General features: G+C 41.6%; 1 protein-coding gene across 1 annotated transcript; it reads left to right on the top strand.

Moving 5' to 3' along the window:
- Positions 1-18,966: 18,966 nt before the first annotated feature.
- Positions 18,967-21,087, top strand: LOC111998166 (uncharacterized). The gene has a single exon (XM_065780654.1). It carries the CDS (start codon positions 18,967-18,969, stop codon positions 21,085-21,087), a length of 2,121 nt encoding a protein of 706 aa, XP_065636726.1.
- Positions 21,088-21,655: the final 568 nt, after the last annotated feature.

Genomic DNA, 21,655 nt, shown 5'->3' with positions numbered 1-21,655 from the left:
AAAAGTAAAAATAAATAAATTGTAGCCATGACTTTATGTGTATATGTCATTATAGAATTGAGTTAAACTAGGTAAGACCGTAAGAGGACGACAATGCCAATATTCCTTTCAAAGTTTCAATCTGTTTAGGTGTCGACTTATAAAAAAACATCAATTATTATAGACCAGAGCAGAGTTCGAAGGTAGAAATTCATTTTGATGACTTTTATCCTCTGAAACAGGGCCGGCCTTAGGCTTAGGCCTATTAGGCCATTGCCTAGGCCCCTTACTAGAGAAGGCCCCAAATTTGGGGGCAAATTTTTTCATTTATTTTTTATATATAAATATTTTGGGGAGATATTAAAACATTTTAATTTACATTTTTTTCACTATTAAGAAGGCTCAAAGAATTAAGTAATGTTAGAGATAGTGATAAAACAAATTTAAATAAATAGGTTTTACAAATAAACGTGTTAATATATATATATATATATATTTTTTTTTTTGAGAAGAAGAATGGTCTCTTACATTATAGTATATAACAACGAATGTTCATAGCATAAGCCCTAAAGTTCACACACTGTATTATAACAGGTGCATGAACTACTCCTTAGGGAGAATGAGAATCATATAAAAATATTAAGTATGATTCCTTATGCATTGTATTTTAAATTTCTCTCTTCCTTGTATGTATGTATATATGTGTTTCTAAATAAATAAAAAATTTAATTAACCACATAACTGCACTAATATATATATATATATACAAATAGTATTAGCTCTTTTGAGGATTATTTTAAAAATCCAATCATATGATTTATTAGTTAATACAATCACAAATATATGTTTCAAAAAATAGTCATATAATTAACACGCATTCACGCACACACAAAAATAAAATGTTACTAGATTAGGTTGGAAGCTGCAGTTAATAAGTTCCTTAGCCCAATTGTACGATGGGGCCTGGGGCCTACCTTGACCCAGTAATTGGAGTTTTAAGGAACATATTCAACCTGCGGCAACATCATGGAACATGCAAGTCAATTGCATTTCTATGTAAAAACTTCTAGATGCCACTGAGTTAAAAAAAATAAAATAAAATAACGAGTAAAGCATGTTTAGGTGAGAACAGTACTAAGATAGGTAACTTCCTGAGAATCCTCGTGTTGCACCAATTTCTTTTATTCTACCAAAAAGAAAAAAAAATAATGTTGAGCATTGAGAGGAAAAGATAAGTGTGAATAAATTACTTCTTTTTTTTTTTTTTCATTTTCTTAGTCACACTAAAAAATCAAGAAAAGAACCATAAACAATAATAATGTATGATTAAACACTCTTCAATTAGTTGGTCAATTAGTAAGGTATATTGTCAAAAGTCTTGTAGCAGGGTGCGTTTGGATACCGCTTATTTTGTTGAAAATTAAAAACTGATTTTTAAATGTGTGAATAGTATTGTGGGACCCATTTTTAATGAAAAAATTGTTGAATAAAGAGGTTTGTGGGTCCCGTGAACAATGCATGGGACCCACTGACAGATCACTTTCCAACTGAAACACACTTCTCAACGCGGAAAAAAAAAAAGGAAAAAAGAAGAAGAAGGAAACGCTAACACAAACACGTCTAGTTTCATCAGTACCCAAACGTCACCTTAATATCGTAATCAACTCTTCTTCAATCACGTGATTACTTAATAGTCATGTTGTTTGAATGCTTTAATAAATCGTGTGATTTAATACATTAAGTTACATGACTATTAACTTTTAAGAATGCCATGTGATTGAAAATACATGTAGATAATTTTTTTTTTTTTTTAAGTTTCCATGTGACAAGGTGAATGAACTTTTCTCCAAACCATTTGGTAAAAAATTATGTCATTCTTTAATGACAAAATTTTCCTTTGAACCAGTTTGGAATAATGTTTCTCCAACCCACTATGTAACAATTATAAGATTATTTACATATACTTTTAGTCATATAGTCTACTTAACAATTATGTGGTGCTTTTCAATATTTTAGTAAACCATGTGATTTAATACACAATAATAGTCCTATAAATCTCACATAATGAGTTGATGGCCATGACCTAGTCTAAATTAAGTGTTACATTTATTACAAGGGATCTTGTATTATAAATTGATAGCTAGAACTTTATAAATGGTTCACAATCAATATAACTTGATTCTCAAAATATATATATATATATATAACTTCATAAAGCACATCTAACCTCCAAGATTGCATTACAGTATGAGGAAAGCTCCATTTAGACAAATAAGTGCATATAATCATAATCCGGTAGATATGTTATTGATGTGGGATTGCTTAACAATTTGTATAACATTTGATGTAAAACATTGACGGAACTTGGAAGAAGACAGTTGAAAACAGCTTCTATGAGCGAATGTCTGAAATATGCCAAAGAATATTGTGGCTTAATATTTTGGGGGGGAAAAAAATGCATGACAGCAACAAAATTGATCACGAAAAGAGAGATAACTATGAAGGGATATTAGCTCAACTTTAGATGTATGAGCTAATTGACCCCACTATCACTGTCACTGACAATTCTCTATCTCTCTGATTTTTTCCATGGAAAGTAATGGCAAAACCATTAATCATGCCGTTTCCAACGAGTTAACCGCTTGGGAAAGTATTTTCATATGTTACAACCTTTTTTTTTTATTTTTTATTAGTTCATATGTTACAACTTACCATTGGTTTTCTCCCATGATTAAATTTGAACTTATTATTGGAAAAAATATTACGTTATGACATGATTAAATTAATGCACAATGATTACAAAATTATAAATTTTTGTTGGTCATATACAATATGATTGAGTTTTTCTACGGACATAATAAAATATCATAATATTTTCACAATAAGTCAAAATCTCAAGCTGTCAACTAACCATAAGTCAAAATAAAATAAAATAATTAAATCCTCCACATGTGTGCTGCAAAGTATAAATAAAAATGTTATGACATTTCATTGTATCTCAGACTTTCTCAATCTAATTCAAAAATTGACTTACCCATAAGGCCGTACCTATTAGTATCTATCTTTCTTCTTCTTCTTTTTTAATTTTATTTTTTATTTTTTTATAATCACCTACTAGTATCTATCTATTTTAAAAGTCAGAGTTATGCTTAATTTTAATATCTTATGATCCACATCTCTTATTTGTGTAAAATATAAATGTGAACATATGTTTTATTATTCCTATTCAACAAAGCTTGGCCATGAAGAAAATGATATGGTTTGGGTTGAAATATTCCTCTTAGGTGATGTTAACAAAGGCTGGCTCAATTCTCTCTCTCTCGGTGCCTTCCTAATGACAAGCTGGAAAGAAACAGTGTCCACAATAATTGTCAAGGCCTTCAAACAAAGTGTCTTTCTTTTGATTTCAAGCATCTCACAAGTAAAATTTTTTCCAGGAAAAATTATAGAAAACTAGTGAAAGAATGAAGAATCTATGTTAAGAAATAGAACAAATATAGTTTGAACTTTATATAGAACAAAGGAACAAGTTAAATTGAGTTTATATTAGCACTATAGAGATAAAGGCCCAAGTTTGTATATTGGGCCTTGGGCCTTATCTGGGGACGTGGATGTGTCCGAGGAGGGGTAAGTGATTGAGAGAGACCCCAAGTTTAAAGTCTGACAAAGAAGGAACGGATGGAGAACGGTCTGATGAGTAATTTCTCCTCAGATACGACAAATACAGTTCGAATCTATAGTCCGATAACCTAGGTGACTTATCAGGAGGTTTACATGATAAAGATGGGCTTCGTGCATGTATTGGGGTGATAAGAACTCAAAAATATCTAAAGAAAAAACTGCTACCACCACATTAAATGCATTGCAGCTACTTTCCTGGCCGCATTTATATGGAGAAGGCCCCTGAACAGTGCAGTCTCAGCTACTTCTATTCACAAAAAGCCAAAGATAGCGTCTGATAGGACAGGTACTCAAGTGAAAGTTTAGATGGTTAACAAGTGTAGGATCAGGATGGCTTGAGAGGAACTATGTAATGTAAGAGACCTTCCACGAGAGATGGATCGGAAAAAAGAAGAAAGAAAAACTGTAGCAATCAAAGTTGTACTTGTAAATAGTTATATTGATTTATACTCTGAATTATCTCCTTGGACGGTAAATTTATTCAATCCAATATATCCTATTCTTGTTTAATCGCCTTTTAGATCCATACTAGCCATTATTAACTTCATTAAGGCCTAACTCTTTAACTCATTTTTTACAAATTTATTGTATTGAGCTTATTGGACCACCCCTTATTCATCTTTAGGTTGGGGTGCAAATTGTGCCCCTACAAGCACCTACTTATGTTTAAGGAGCTACCAGTATTTCTGTGTAATATTCACCTGAATCTGATACGGTAGGTGTATAATATTTTATATAAAAAATAGAAAAAAATTTATCTAGCTGTGTTCAAACTTATCAAACTATACAACTTTGGAATGTCCAGGTCCTGCAATTGCACGTCATGTAATAAAATAAATTTTGTTAAGTCATTGAGGCTTTTTTTCCCCCTTCGTCATTATTGAAGATAAGTAGATAACACCATTGAAGTTGAAACATTCCATGCATGAATCATCAATGTTGTTATAGCAAAACAGGGAGAGAGATAGAGAATGTCAATAGTTTGACCCGTACAAAGATTTTAGGTCATAATGTCATCATTATTCTTTTTTCTTTATTCTAATTCATCCCATTATATCTTTCTCAAAAAAAAAAAATCATACCATTATATTTTATATTATTTGGAATTTAATGTGTCTATCAAATGAGTAAAATATGCAGCCTGATTTCCCTGGGGTAAATATAATATTGTGGCGATAATATTGCAGAAATCTTTGATGGATCGGAAAGATGATATGATTAATCATAATTGTGTGCTAAATATTGAAGTCAATACATGTAATTGATGAATCAATAAACCCCAATAATATACTGTATTATTTATCAGCACCACCAAGCCGAAATTGTAAAAACAGTTTCTCAAATCAATTACGAGGCCATAGTAGCTATCAGCAATTTAGTTGAAGGTATTCTACACCAAATGAGTGACTTCCAAGGCATTCAAGTAACACATGTTCGAAAACAAAGAAATCGCTTGGCACATCTCTTGGGTCAGCATGCTAAAGGCATTAATAATTATATAACTTGGTTAGAAGAAAATCCTATGTTTATTGAATCAGCTTTGATTCAAGATATAATGAATTTATCTTCTCTTTAATAAAGTTATGATATTCTTATAAAATATATATATATATATATATGAGGCCATAATAAAAAGGGAAATTTTGTGAAGACCACTAGGTCCACTACTACTAGCAATATTTGAGATTCTGCTAGACAAACAATAAGACAAGTACAACTTTTTGGCACATTCTAATTCTAAACGTTTTAAACATAGGATAGAAAAAAAACTGTGTTTATTGAATTGGCTTTGATTCAAAATATAATGAATTTATCTTCTCTTTAATAAAGTTATGATATTCTTATCAAAAAGAAAAATTATGAGGCCATAATAAAAAGGAAAAATATGTGAAGACCACTAGGTCCACTACTACCAGCAATATCTGAGATTCTGCTACACAAACAATAAGACAAGTACAACTTTTTGGCACATTCTAATTCTAAACGTTTTAAACATTTCTTAGCTAAAAACCTTAATTCAATATTTTTTTACTGGTCCTTTTTTTTAAAAAAAATGCATTGTGTCACAACTCACCTATACACAAATTTGACAAGTATTAAAATAGACGTTAAAAAATAAATTCAAAATAAGAAATGGTTTACATTTCTTGCTTTTCCTCTGAAGATTGGAGCTTATGGATAGAGGAAATTAAAAACCATCGAAAATGATTTGATTTGGTGGTTACAACTTTTCTATCAACCGCATCAATTCAAGGTTCAACTTGGTGAAGTAAGAAGATTTGACAGGCCAAACTTCACAAGTCTTATCTTTTGCTCTTGCCGTATCTTGCTCGAATTCTGTATTAATAATAATATTTATATTTCTTATATAATATACATATATATATCATTCCATTTGATAAGAGGCTACCATTCGAGGTTTAATGTCTATAAAATTTCGTCACGTGATTTTGACCTTTAGAAAGGGCAGCAAGGCTCATAATATATTCTGAAGCAGCCAAATGGAAACTATATGTTAAGTTGGATTAATTTGGTCAATAAAATTTAACAAGTTACAATAACATCTCTAAATAATTTTGAAATTCCATTAATCTTATAAATAAATAAAAATTGACGATTTGATACATTAATTTTTTTTATGTGATTGTTGATGAGACTAGGTACCGTTTGTCACAATTTAATTTAATTTTAAAATGTCTACTTTTTATTTTCTTATATAAAATTTAAGGCTTTGCTTTTTCTTAGCTGCAGTTTACTTAAATTATTTTTTTATCTCAGCGAAATTCTATATCAAACATACTATAATTCATTTGAACAATCTAAGTGCAAACTTAACTTAGTAAAAGTCATCATGTTGTGTGTGTATATATATTTATATGTTTTAATTATATTTTTCTATCTTTTTTGAGGAGGATAAGTAGAAGTTAAGTCATATACACAACATGAGATTTGGAGATATGATAGGCACCAATTGGACTACAAGCCCATTAGCTTTTAATTATCGTATAGAAACACTATGATAGAGCATTATTCCATTGGAAAAAAAAAAAAAATTTATAAGGTACCACCAATTTATAGATGTTTTGATAGAATTATTAATTGATTCTTTTTTCTTTTCTTTTTTTTGCTGAATTTTTTTTATATTTTATCCATTCTATTCAAATAGATATAGAAAACATAAATATGAGAATCATTTGTTCTTAGCGTGTAATATCTTTTGATGAAGCGTGAGTTCGTCAGCCAAGTAAGTTCGTCAATAGAGTAAGCTCCTCAGTCGAGTTGGTCAGATGGAAGCAATCCTCAGCCTGCATGAACGTACTCTCAAAGGTGGTCACCGGTGTGGTGCCTTCCACAATGCCTCCGATGCTAAAGTCAGTATAAGAAGCTCTCTTAGGAATAAACAATATAATTGAACAGAATGAAAGAGATCTCTTAGTGTCTAGATGTGTATGTACCTTTTACTTGGCAATGTGTGGGCTTTATATATGCTTTTCATAGCTTCTAGCCGTTGGAGTAGTTATGGAGGTCTTAATGCTCCTCTTGGTAATGTTTGGTGCTGTGTAATGTGGCTTTAATATGCTCCAACGGTTCATACGATTGGCTTTGTAACCGTCCGGGGTGTTTATGGGCATCATTGAATGAGGTGTTTATCATCGTCAGTGGAGTGGATATTCGTCACTGAAAGCTGTTCTCGTCTGTACAATTGGTCTCGTCTATACTTGATTTCGTCAGTCCCATCAGTTGCCCCCGGATTCCGTGGTTGTCGTTACAGGTCATGACGACCAGGGAAGGCGAACGGTTTTGGGATTTGTAAGCAGTTGGGTTTTCGTGCTGCATTAAATGTGTTGCGGCGGTGCCTTTTGGGTTGTGGCCTACATGGCACGTTCTAACTGGGGAAATTAATGCTTCAGATGATAGGATTATTGGTTTTCTCGCTGGTTCTTTTAATTTCCCAATTCTTGGTTTTAAGACTTCCCCTCCTGCTACTTGTTCCTTCTCACTTTTTTTTCGAAAAATCATTCAATCATTGCTCTGACCATCTTCTCCGGCGACCTCACTCTGCTATTTCCTTTCCGACCTCGTACACGGTGCGGTGGTGCTCTTCCTGTTCCTTGCTTTCTAAAGGTACGCCTTCTCTCCTGTTCCTCTATATGTTTTTCCTTTCGCTGTTAAAATCTCGTTTCTGATTACTTTTCCTTCTTTTTTTGTTTTTTTTTTTTGTTTGTTTTGTTCTTGTTTTCTTGGGGGTTTAGTTTACACTGTGTCTTCTCTTTGGTTTTCACGGTTCGTAGTTCTGAGGTTAGGTCGATTTGCCCATCAATTTCTTTTCTGTTTGCTCGTTTAGGAGGGTCCTTAGGTGTTTTTTCTCATATTGAGAACTTTGTCTTTGAGGGTAACTGTTTGAGCGTAGCATTGGCCGATTTGTTGCCCTTGCTTCGTCAGTCACTAGAGTGGTTTGCCAACAAGGTGGGAGAGCGAAGGAATATGTCCGAGGTTAGGTCGAGCGAGCTCGATACTGGGTTGTCGTCTAGCGGCGGCCCAGCGAAAGGGGATACTGCTATTTCTGTCCCTCGTGAGGTTAGGGCTTTTTATGCTCTGGAGGAGAGGTGTGGGTTGGACGCTGACACACTTAAGAGATTTCGGGATAGATTTCAATTCCCAGATCGGGTTAGGGTTCGTCTGCCAAACAAGGAGTAACGGGCTTGCCACTTCTTCCCAGGCGAGGTGTGCTTTTACGAGTCCGCCTTCGTCTGTGGGCTGAGGTTTCCCATCCATCCTTTTGTGATGGAGTTGCTAGACTAGTTTGGTATTGCTCCTGGGCAACTTATGCCAAATTCATGGAGAATATTGGTCAGTTGCATGGGAATATGGCTGGCCGCCACGGATGGAGATATGCTTAAGGTCGATGAGTTCATTTATTTGTACCGCTTGAAAGCGTCGAAGGAACACGGGTACTATGAACTGGTGCCTTGGGAGAGGAATACTAGGATCGTCAAGAAGTTACCCTCGTCCTTCAGATACTGGAAGTCCAGGTTTTTCTTTGTATCTAGGGACGATTTTGAAACCCCTTCGGGCGAGGTTTGGGGTGATCTCCCGAGGTTGCCTCGTCGGTAGGGAACCCCGACTTTAGGTGCGTCAATATTCCCTTTCATACATTAATCTCCTGCATGTTTGCCCTTATCGTCATTGATTCTCCTGTTTCTTCTTCTGTGCAGTTAAGAGACGACCTAAATTAAAGAGCAGGTATAGGGATCGGGTTTAGAAGGCGATTGAATACGCGCAGATGATCGAAAATTGGGACGATCTTGTAGATCCCAGGACACTTGCCTTCTACTGTCTTGGGCCAGATCCGTCCGATTACGTTCTGCGAAATCTTGAGATTGAGGGAAAAAAGAGTAAGTATTTAGTTCGTCAGTATTTAGCTTTTACGCATCAGTTCTTTTTTTTTTTTTAACAAGTGTTTCCTTCTTGCAGAGATGACGACAAAATTTAATAAAGAGATGTATGCCAAGATGAGATCCAAGAAGGACGAGCCTCTGTCGAACTTGGGAAAGAAGACTCTGCACGTCATTGGGAAGAGTGGGTCGGCACTTCCCGTTTCTTCCGTCAGCCCAGTTGTGTCAGGGGTTGCGACGACGAGGACCGCTTCTCCAACGACTTCGGTGGAGGAGATCGAGGGTACTCCCGTTTCCAAAAGACCGAGGTTGTCTGAGAGGGAGAAGGAGAAAAGCGTTCCTCGTCCACCCACACTCTGGACTGATGAGAGGCTGGCCGTGGATAGGGCGCACGAAGTGGTGACTGCTGCAGATCTGAAGGTTTTATCAGGTGTCTCGTTTAATGACGTGGCAGCTCGCCACGTCCACAAGCTTGTACAGGTTAGTTTGTTTGTGCCCCCTTCTTTCTTCGTCTTCTTCTTCCTTTCATTTCTTTTATTGACGACTTTGAATTTCTTTCTCCAGGTACTGGGTGAGAGCATCCATATTACTTCTAAATATCTTACCCAGGAGACAAAGGTGGCATCTCTGACGTCCAGGATGGAAACTTTGGAAGCGGAGAACTCCACGCTGAGAAAGAATCTTATTGATTCTATGGGCGAGTCTGCTTCCTTGAAGGAGAAAGTGAAAAAACTAGATGACGAGCTTAGGGTAGAGCACCAATTGACGCAAGAGAAGGATGAACAGCTCTTAAGTGCTAGGGAGACGCTGAAGACGATAGCTGCAAGGTCGGTGGAAGCATTCCAGACTACCGACGAGTATAGCACTGTCTTGTTCAGCTAGTATTTCAAAGGATTTAAGCTCTTGAGGAGGTACCTATTGAAGCATCCTTCTGGGGTGGACATGGAGAAGTTGGACCTGGAGGAGATAGATCAGGAAATGGCTGCTAACGAGGCCGCCCAATCTTCTGCCATTGTGCCTTTCGCTCGTGAGGATGTCCCTGTTAGTGACGCACCAGCTGGCGAAGACGATGTTGCCAACGCCTGATCCTGACACTTGTGAAAATTTCCTTTTTCTTTTGGTGGGTGCCCATCATGTTTTTGGGCCAAACTTTTGAACAATTTGCTGCTTGTGTTATTTTGATAACGATGTTGGCAACCCAGTGTTTATGGGTTTTATGTAAAAACAATGGTAATTGCCCTTGGTTTGGGGACTTTAATTAAATTTGTCACAAACTTACTTGCATTTCCTAATTGTCCACGTGTTTGATGAGTTTTGTTTGGCTCCATGTGTTGTACTTAGTGAAAGTCCCTTACTGTGACTTTTCCTCTCTCCTGTCGGTAGCTGTTTCCTTGCAACTTGAACTCCTTTGGTTCAGGCAAACGAGCTGGGTGCTTAGTTTCAATTCGTTGCGATACTATAGTCGGTACTCGTGATAGCGTAATTTTGTTACTTAGACACCTTTTTGACTTAAACCCACTAAAGGGATCTCGTCATTTTTGATTGACTTCGTCCGTAACTTACATCCGTCAGTGCAGAATCTTGTTACTTAGCCGATTCTGACTTACACCCACTAAAGGGATCTCGTCATTTTTGATTGACTTCGTCCGTAACTTACATCCGTCAGTGCGAAATCTTGTTACTTAGCCGATTTTGACTTACGCCCACTAAAGGGATTTCGTCATTTTTAATTTACTTCGTTCGTAACTTACATCCGTTAGTACGGAATCTTGTTACTTAGCCAATTTTGACTTACACCCACTCAAGGGATCTCGTCATTTTTGATTGACTTCGTCCGTAACTTACATCCGTCGGTGCGGAATCTTGTTACTTTGCCGTTTTAGGCTCGTATGGCTTTATATACATGGCCAGACTTGCTTGCACGGAGAAATTAGCTGAATAATTCATTTATTGACTTTAAGAACGAATACATTTATAAGATACATCTATTAATGGTACTTCTTTAAATGCTCAATGTTCCATGGCATTGGTAGTCTTTGTCTGTCAAGGGTCTCCAGATGATAGCTTCCCTGTCTGGAGTAATGACCGACTCTGTAGGGTCCTTCCTATGTGGGGTTGAGCTTTCCTTGGGTGGAGTCTTTAGTAGCCGTTGTGACCTTGTGCAGGACGAGGTCGCCTATGCTAAGTCGCCTGAGCTTTACCTTCCTGTTGTAATAGTCAGCCATTTTCTGCCGGTAGCCGGTCATCCTATTGGAAGCTTGGTCTCTTACTTCATCTAGACAGTCCAGGTTAACTCGTAGAAGGTCGTCATTGACTCCTTCGTTGAATGCCTCTCGTCTGGTGCTGGTTACTCCTACTTCGACTGGGATTATCGCTTCAGTACCATGGGTAAGCCTGAAGGGAGTTTCTCCTGTTGGGGTTCTTGATGTAGTTTTATAGGCCCACAAGACACTGGGCAGTTCTTCTGGCCAGGTCCCTTTTGCATCGTCCCGCTTCATCTTGATGATCTTGAGTAATGTTCGATTTGTCACCTCCGTCTGCCCATTTGCCTAGTGGATGTCCTGGGGACGAGAAATGATTCTTGATGCCTAGCCCTGAGCAGAAATCCCTGAAGCCTTGGCTATCGAACTGTCGTCCATTGTCTAATATGATCGTCCGTGGGATCCCGAACCTGCAAACTATATTTTTCCATACGAAGCTCTGGATTCTTGCTTCGGTGATGGTTGCCAGTGCCTCTGCCTCAACCCATTTCGTAAAGTAATCAATAGCAACTAGTAAGAATTTTACTTGACCTTTGCCTTGTGGTAGCGGGCCGATGATGTCGATCCCCCATTGTGCAAAGGGCCACAGCGATGCAATCGTCGTCAGTTTCTCTGCTGGAAGTCGCTGAATACTCCCGAACCGCTGACACTTGTCACATTTCTTGACGAACTCTGTCGCGTCTTTCTACATAGTTGGCCAAAAATAGCCTATTCGAATGATCTTTCTCACTAAGGACCTAGGACCAGCATGATCTCCACAAACTCCTTCATGGATCTCCTCCAAGATGTACTTTGCTTCCCCGTCGTCAACACACTTCAAGTAAGGCATGGAGAAGCCTCTCTTGTATAAGGTGTCATCGAGGATTGCAAATCTGGCTGCCCTTTTCTTGATCTTCCTGCCCTCGTCTGCATCCTGAAGGAGTCGTCTGTCCTGAAGGAAAGAGAGGATGGGAGTCATCTAGCTGTTTGTGCTTTGGATCGTGAAGGTCGGGATTTCTTTAATGCTGGGGTTCTTCTGGACTTCCATCATTAGGTATGCGCTTGATTCCCCATTTTCTGACGAGGCTATCTTTGAAACTTCGTCTGCTGCTACATTTTGGCTCCTGGGGATCTGCATAAACTCCACTTCTTCGAACTCCTGAGTCAAATGTTTCGTCAGCCTGAGGTATTTCTGCATTCTTTCTTCCTTTGCTTCATATTCCCCCTTGATTTGCCCAATTACCAGCTTCGAATCATTTTGGACCAGCAGGTTCCTAGCTCCGAGTTCTTTTCCGAGCCTCAAACCAGTCAGAATCCCTTTGTACTCGACCTCATTGTTGGTGGCAGGAAATTTCAGCTAGACTCCATACTTCAGTGTTTCCTCTTCGGGGGTGACTATGACGACCCTTACTCCCCCCCTTTTTTGGGTTGACGAACCGTCAGTTTGTACTGGCCCTGTTTGTACTGTCCAGGGCCTATCCTTGCTAGCGAGGTCGTCTTCGTCGGGGGGGGGGGGGGTAAACTCTGCGATGAGATCTGCCAAGGCCTGCGCTTTGATGGCAGTCCTGGGATGATATTCAACATCGAATTAGCTGAGTTCGATTGCCCATTGGACCATCCTCCCCGCTGCCTCCAGTTTGCCCATGGACTTCTTGATATGTTGGTCCGTCATCACCAAGATTGGATTTGCTTGAAAATACTGTCTAAGTTTGCGTGAAGCTACAATTAATGCGAACGTGATTTTTTCAATTTTTGGGTACCTGGACTCAGCTCCTTGGAAGGCTTGGCTGACATAATAAACTGGAAGTTGTTTCCTATCTTCTTCCCTGATCAGGGCTGCACTGACGGCTATAGCTGACACGGATAAGTACAAATACAAGTTCTCACCCTCTTTCGACAGGCTCAGAAGGGGCGGGTTGCTTAGGTAGCATTTGAGTTCCTGGAAAGCCGCCTCGCATTCGTCAGTCCATGCGAAAGCCTGTTTCAAGGTCTTGAAGAAGGGTAGGCATTTGTCCGTCGCTTTAGAGACGAACCTATTTAGGGCTGCAACCCATCCCGTGAGCTTTTGGACCTCCTTGACGATCTTGGGCGATGTCATGTTGATTATGGCTTGCACCTTCTTTAGATTTGCCTCTATTCCTCTTTGGGACACTATGAACCCCAGGAATTTCCCAGAGGCTACACTGAAGACACACTTACTAGGATTTAGCTTCATATGATACTGTTTGAGTGTAGCAAATGTCTCTCTGAGGTTGTCCAGATGTGTAAGTTCCTCTTTGCTCTTGACGAGCATGTCATCCACGTACACCTCCATATTCCTGCCTATCTGTTTGCTAAACATCCTGTTCACTAATCTCTAATAAGTGGCACCTGCATTCTTCAGTCCAAAGGGCATTACCTTATAACAATAGAGCCCTTGACTGTGTTGACACCCCATTTTGCAACCCGCATTTAACCTCACATGGAGGGTAAAATGGTACTTTCACTTTAAAAATATGCATCTTGATTCTAGCCATTAGACTCATTTCACCAAAATGATCTTGATGTTGTAACGATCAAATCGACTAGTCATAAGCCCTAATCGGACCATTAGATTGAAAGTTATCATCAAATCAAGTTTTAATGGCTAAGATGTACTATCACAAATTGAGTCCGACTATATGTGATTATGAACAATTGATTTCAATTGGTTATAGGTGTAATCAATTTGAGATCAATGATGTGTCATAATTTAATTGGTTAGGACTACATTTTATGGTGAGGTTGCATACACCTAATTAATTAGATAGTTAAACATTAATTATTCAATGAGTAATTTGTGTAATTATCTTTTAATTAGAGTAAATTGGGAACCAATTAATTCTGAAATGAGAGTGATTGGAGCCATTTAATGTTAATTGGGAGCTAATTTGGGACCTATTAAATGTTAATTGTGCTGAAACCATTTTCTAACAAATGACCTCTGCTCACTATTTCATCAATATCTCTCAGAATATTTTGAATCTGTGAATGAGGTTAATTTTCCCAGAAACTAGACATCCGGGGCTTCAATTTGAGCACAAGAACGAGACAATTCCGATCAGAATTGGGTTAGATATGATTTTTCTAAGTTGGCTTTACAAGCTGTTACAGCAGCTACTGGAAAACCGAATTTTGGCTTGCTCCCCACTCCCACCAATCTCTCCATTTAATGCACCAGATTTTCCCCAAGGCTAAAATGAGGTCTAGGTTCATAATCCTTGTCAACCCTCATTAAATGGCCTTCCATTCATATTCCCTCCACTACCACTATATAAACCCTCTCCCACCTTCATTCCATGACACCAAAACCCCCTCTCCTCTCCTCTCTTGAGTTCTAGTGAAGTTGAGTAGTCTTGTCATATCTTGGTCTTCCTAAGACTCAAGTTATTGAGTGAGACTCACTCTTCCTCTCCTAACTCTTCTTTTCCTCCACCTTAGAACCTCCACCAAGAGTCTCCTCCTCCACCGTGTGGATCTTACATGAAGGTATAATCTCTTTCCTTAACTTGTTTATTGTGTTGCCATGATGAGGGTTTAAGATTAAAGCATGATAGTAACTATTTAAATTCCCTCGAATATGTTTGAATGTTCTTAATTGTTCTTATATGTTCTTCACATGTTCTTGGTTGTTCATCACATGTTCATGCATATCACTAGTTTTAATCTTAAATCCACATCAAAAATATGAAAAACATGTTTGTTTAATAATTCTTTCAAGTCCTTGAATCTAGGATCTCACCATACACACACATTCACTAGAATTTATTTCTCAATCCAAATGCAATGCCAAATAAATTGAATTAGGGTTTATCACATGTACACACTTCAAATTCTACATGCAAATTGATTGATAACATATTGGATGATGTGACATGATTGTTGGCCACCATAGTCTAGAAGACCGGTTTCACCGGGCAAGGTGGGTGCCTAACACCTTCCCACTTTGTAACATAGCCTCCGAACTTAGATCAAGGGTTAGTAGATCAAATGCTTATCCTTGTAATTTTCAATTTCTAGATTGTAATTAGGAAATAAAGCCATGTACTTTATCTTAGATTGTATCTAGGACCAAAGCCATGTAATTTCTTATGTTCAATGTAAATTCAATTTCAAATTAATAAAATGATAAATTTTTCAATTATGGTTTTCTTATTTATTCCAACAATTAAATAAGTGGTGACTCCATTGTAAAACCCCTAAATCTAAAGGGGAAAATATAATCAGTCGAACCTCCATTTTGAGAGGCAATAATGCAACTCCACCCATTCACGTGGGTTTGGCCCAACATTCATAAAAATGGGCCGGGGGCGTGGTCTCTCACAGACTGGTGATGAAGGCTGTCTTCTCCTGATCCTCATCAGCCATTTTTATCTGCTTGTAACCAGAGAAGGCGTCCATGAATGTCAGCAGCTTGTGTCCAGCTGCGGAGTCTACCAGCTGGTCTATTCTAGGCAGAGGGAAGCTGTCCTTTAGGCATGCCTTGTTCAGGTCTGTGAAGTTTACGCACATTCTCCATTTCCCGTTCGCTTTCTTCACCAAGACGACATTTACGAGCCAGTTTGGATAATATACTTCGCGGATGAAACCTGCAGTCAAGAGCTTGTTAACTTCATCAGCAATCGCTTGGTCTCTTTTGGGTGCGAAGACTCTGTGTCTCTGCTTGACTGGCTTCCTTTTTGGGTCCACATTCAGCCTGTGCTGAATGACTTCTGGAGATATGCCTGGCATGTCTTTGTGGTTCCAGGCAAAGACGTCTAGGTTTTCTTTAAGAAATTGGACTAGCTTCGCCTTCATCTCGGGACTTAGAGTCGTCCCTATCCTGGTTGTCTTATTGGATTTTTCGTCAGTTAACTCTACTGTCTCCAGGGCCTCCACCCTTTCTTTCTCTTTTTTTCTTCGATCGCCCACGTATGATTCTCCTTTGCGGCCACGACAGTCTGGTAGCACTCCTGAGCCAAAACTTGATCTCCTTTGACTTCACCAACCCCATTCTCCGTTGGAAATTTTACCTTCAGGCAGTAGGTTGACGTGGACGATTTTCACTTGTTAAGTGCAGGTCTCCCAATGATTACGTTGTAGGAGGAGGGGCAATCCACCACCAAGAAGTCCAAATGACTCGTCAACTGTTTCGGGTAGGTTCCCACTGTCACCGTCAACGTCACTATGCCCTTGGGGTATACTCTGTCTCCACTGAAACTGACGAGGGGAAAGTCAAATGGACGCAGTCTTTTTGGATCTAATTTCAACTGCTGAAACGCAGGGAAGTGGATGATGTCAGCCGAGCTACCATTGTCCACGAGGATCCTTTTTGTGTTAAATCCTTCTATGGTGAATGCTACGACCAAGGGGTCATTGTGAGGCTGCTTTACTCCCCTAGCATCTTCTTCGTTAAAAATCATGTCCTGATCTGTTCATCTGTACTTCAATGGGGGTGTCATGTAAAAACTGTTCACCTGTCGCTGATATGCTTTCTTAAGGGACTTGAACGACCCCTCTGCGATCGTCTGTATTTCCCCTATTGCAGTTTGAGGAGGCTGGAACTGACGGTCACTACCCCTCGTGCTGGCCCTTATTTCCATCTTGGAACCTACTAAACTCCCCTTTCTTTACAAACTTCTGTAGCTTCCCCTTCTTTATCAACTCCTCTATCTGCTCTTTGAGGTCCCGACAATCTTCGGTGTAATGGCCGTGGTCTTTGTGAAATCGGCAATATTTATTTTTATCACGGAAGTTGGGAGACGAGTGCAATGGTCGCGGCCATTTCAGGTCGTGCTCGTCCTTAATCTGCGTTAGAATTTTATCAACTGGCATAATAAGAGGGGTAAATTTTACAGTTTGCGGTCCCTTATCGTCTTTCCTCCTGATCCCGTTACTGGTCTGACGATTTGGGCGCTCCCACTTTTGCCCCCTACGATCGTCATCTCTCCTTTCTTTGTCTCCTGGTCTTCCTGCATCCCTGATGGCTGCTAACGCGTCTTCAGCGTTCATGTACTTCTATGCTTTAAGGAGCATCTTGGCCATTGTTTTTGGAGGATTCTTTGCAAGTGACGAAACGAGCTCTCTGGACCTCAATCCTGCTTTGAAGGTCGTCAGTTGCACCTTATCGTCCGCTTCATCTACTTCCAGTGTTTCACGAGTAAAGCGTTTCACATATGACCTTAGGGTTTCCCTTTCTCCCTGCCTGATGGTAAGCAAGTGGTCCGCGGTCCTCTTTGGACATTGTCCTCCAATGAAATGACGCAGGAAGGCGTTGCTCAACTGCTCGAAGTCGTTAATGGACGACGTTGGCAACTTTGTGAACCATTACCTTGTAGCCCCTTTGAGAGTAGTTGGGAAGGAACGACACAGTATTTCGTCTGGGGGCTGCTGGAGCCCTAGAGTCGTCTTGAAGGTGTTAAGATGATCCTGGGGGTCCTTTAGCCCATCGAATGGTTTGAGCTGGGGCAACCGAAACTTTGACGGTACTGGACATTCAAGGACTGCTGGAGTGAATGGTGAATCCGTCACCTTAACCAGTCGGTCTACACTTCGCTCTGTTTTCTCCTTCATGGTGGTCCTGAGTTCGTCCGTCTCCCTCCTCATCTCTTGGAGGAGATTTGAGTTGTGTTCGATTGGAGTAACAGGCTTTTGACGGTCACTTCTTCTGTGGCTATCTCCCTCGTCGTCTCGGTTCCCTTTAGATCGATTCTCCTCCTCCTGCTGAAGCCGCAACCTCATTTCCTGATTTTGCCTGGTCAGTTCTTCTACAATGGCTGTAAGAGCCTAAACCTGCTGAGCCAAGGAAGTGGAATCTTGATTGGACTCCATCTGACAGTGATTGCTGATTGGAAACTATATTTTTTTTTTGGGATTGAAAACGAAAATGTCGTCCCCACAGACGGCGCCAAACTGGTGAAGCGTGAGTTCGTCAGCCAAGTAAGTTCGTCAATAGAGTAAGCTCGTCAGTCGAGTTGGTCAAATGGAAGCTGTACGGCCCCCGCACCGTGTCCTATATTGGGCTTTGGACCCTGGCCTGGGTATATGGCCCATAAGGCCAATCTCCTTCTACCTGGCGGCCCACCCCCGGGCCACGCGTGCTGCAGGCCCAAGCCTTGCCTCTTCATCGTTTCTCGGCAACATCTTCCCAAGCAGTGATAAATATTCGACTCTCGGGACGCCCCGCCCTGTACCTACCCGGCTGTGCCTCGGAGAGGCACCGCTGCCGAGAACTATCGTAGAGGTGGGAACCAAGTTCCAACGCCACCCTCACCGCTTCCCACTCCCACCTGACCACCCACTTACGATCGATAATACTGGACCGCCGGTTGCACTCACTGGCAAGTAATTATGACCTCTCCACTAAACTATGGACTATAAATACAAGAAGTTTTGAGAAGACAAGGGTTGGAAAAGGGGCTGGAAGAATAGTGTAAACAAAGAGAAAGCAGAGTAAGAAGGTGGCCCGGACCCCCAAGGAGAGAAAAGCGATCACATTAAGTCTTAGCGTGAAGAATGACCTAGTGTAGGAAATCCAAACCCACAATACAAGTAAGTTATGAGTCCAAGTGAGGCCCAGCCCAGCGGGTTTCAGTTTCGAGTGCGCACAATTGGCGCCGTCTGTGGGAAAATCCTACTAAGCAGTGGTTCCGCCGAGACTCGTTTACAGGAAGATGTCCGGAAGTAACGCCGAGAGCGGCTTGGCAGGGTCTTCCCGGGGCTTCACCTGGCGGGAACAGAGGCAGAAGAGACGCGAGGATCCGGTTTACGAGCAACTGGAAGAGCGATCCGGTCTTGGAGAAGGGTCGTATCAAACGGGGAGAACGGCATCCCATGCTTCCTGGCACAGGCAGCCCGACGCCAGGGATGAAGAGCTTGAGCGGCTGCGGAGGTTAGTACGAGACCTGGAGTTGGAAGCACGAAACGAGCGCCGCCGAGCTGGTCAAGATGACCGAGGGAAAAGGCCTGACGCCGAGGAAGAGAGACGCGGGATGGGATCGAATCAATCAGGATCCCGCCTCCACCGGGAGCGCTCGCACTCGAGGGAGTCCCGTCGCCGTCGAGACCGCTCCAATTCAGCGGAATCTCGCCGATGGCGAAATCGCTCTCGGTCGCGGGAATACGGGAATCGGGGCTCGGGTTCTCCAGAGGGATGGCCAAGGAATGCGGCCATGGATGCTATGAGCCGTGCATTGCGCAGGGCGGCTCGGTCCCCATTCTCAGCAGATATTGAGCGAGCACCGATGCCGGACAGATTTACGCGCCCGCCGTTCAATTCGTATGGTGGGAAAACAGACCCCGTGGAGCATGTTAGCCACTATATCCAGATGATGTCTCTGCATACCCGCAATGACGCTCTGATGTGCAAGGTTTTTCCCTCCAGCCTTGGTCCCACGGCCTTAAGGTGGTTCAACGGGTTGCGCAAGGGCTCCATTCATAGTTTCGCCGAGCTAATACACGAGTTCGGTTCCCGTTTCGTGACGTGCAGCCGGGAACAGCAACCGGTGGACGCGCTGCTGTCTATGAAGATGAGGGCAGGGGAAACCCTCCGTGATTATGCTAGCCGATACTGGGAGCTCTACAACGAGATTGGCGGAGGGAACGAGAAGATTGCAGTGAGCACTTTCAGAATGGGATTGCCTGACGAGTCGGGGTTGAGGGAATCATTAACTAAGAAACCTCTCGAGGATATGAGGCAGCTGATGAGGCGCATTGAGGAGTACAAGCGATTGGAAGATGATAGAATACAAAGCAAAGGCAAGGCACAGGTGACGGATCGTCCTCGGCAGAGCGGTTTTCAACAGAGGGCACGAGGAAATTTGAGGATTCAAGAACCAGTAGCGCCAGTAGGGGAGGTGAACGTGACGTTCAAGGAGCCCGTGCATAAAATTGTGGATAAGATCAAGCACGAGCCGTACTTCAGGTGGCCGAACCAAATGGCTGGCGACCCCTCTAGGAGGAATCAGAACCTATACTGCACCTACCACAAAGACCGAGGGCATACTACCAAGCAGTGCCGAGTGTTAAGGGACCATCTCGGGCAGTTGGCTAAGGCAGGACACCTCAAGGATTTTGTGACGGATGCCGGGGATCGAGGAACAGGGCATGGCGCCCCACACAGAGGGAATCCCCTTCCGCCCCCTCTTGGGATAATTGATGTAATTCACGTTGCCACGAGGGGCATTTCGACTGTAAAGGGGAAGGAGGTGTTGACAGTGATATCGGTAGAGGGGAGTACGGGCGTGCCGCCTCCCGCAAAGAAGATCAGACCAACCCGAGAGCCAATCGCTTTCGGCGACAGTGATTTGGAAGGAACCATTCAGCCGCACGACGACGCGTTGATAGTCACGGCGAGGATTGGCGGCTTCGTTATGAAGAGAATAATGATAGACCAGGGAAGCGGAGCGGATGTTATGTACCCGGACCTATTCAGGGGGCTTGGGTTGAGGGATGAGAATCTGTCGATGTACAACACTCCCCTGGTTGGGTTCGACGGGAAAATGGTGGCTCCCAAGGGGCAAATCTCTCTGCCCGTGAACATGGGGGGCAAGGAGGTAATGGTACGCCCCTATACAGCGATTCTAGGGAGGCCATGGATACATGCAATGGGGGCTGTCCCGTCCACCCTGCACATGAAGGTCAAGTTTCATATTGATTGTGGTGTCACGGTGATACAAGGAAGTCAGCAGGCGGCCAGGCAATGTTTGATCGCCATGGTCGATTGGAAGAAGGAGCAAACAGACCAGAAGGATCAGGCCGACCCCAAATGTTCGTCGTCGGGGACGCATTTATAGCAATTACAGAGCCTGCCAGAGAAGGAGGTCGCGCGCGCTAGAGCATGCTCAAGGTAAAGGTGTTGCCGGATACGGACAAGTACTTCCAAATAGGGGAGAGTATGGAGGACCGGGAAAAAGTAGAGATGTTGTTACTCCTAATACGGAATGTGGACGTATTTGCATGGAGTCCATACGAGGTTCCCAGGGTGGACCCCGAATTCATCGTGCATAGACTTGGAGTTGACCCCTCATTCGCCCCTAAAAAGCAGAGGCCGAGGAGATCAGCCTGGGAGCACTCCGAGGCAGTAAAAGTGGAAGTTCAAAGATTGAAGGAGGCAGGGGTGATTCGGGAGATCTTCTTCCCGGATTGGTTGGCGAACACCGTGGTAGTGAAGAAGAAGAACGGCAAGTGGAGGGTCTGCGTCGATTTCACCAATCTGAACAGGGCCTGCCCAAAAGACCCTTTTCCCGTGCCCAAGATTGATCAGCTGGTGGACGCCACGTGTGGGCACCTGAGGATGAGTTTTCTGGACGCTTTCCAAGGGTATCACCAAATCGCCCTGGCGATCGAGGATCAAGAAAAAAC

This window comes from Quercus suber, unplaced genomic scaffold (genome assembly GCF_002906115.3).
Source record: "Quercus suber isolate HL8 unplaced genomic scaffold, Cork oak 2.0 scaffold_242, whole genome shotgun sequence".
NCBI classification, from domain to species: domain Eukaryota; kingdom Viridiplantae; phylum Streptophyta; class Magnoliopsida; order Fagales; family Fagaceae; genus Quercus; species Quercus suber.
The sequence above is the reverse complement of the archived record's forward strand: the minus strand, read 5'-3'. Positions and strand labels throughout refer to the sequence as shown.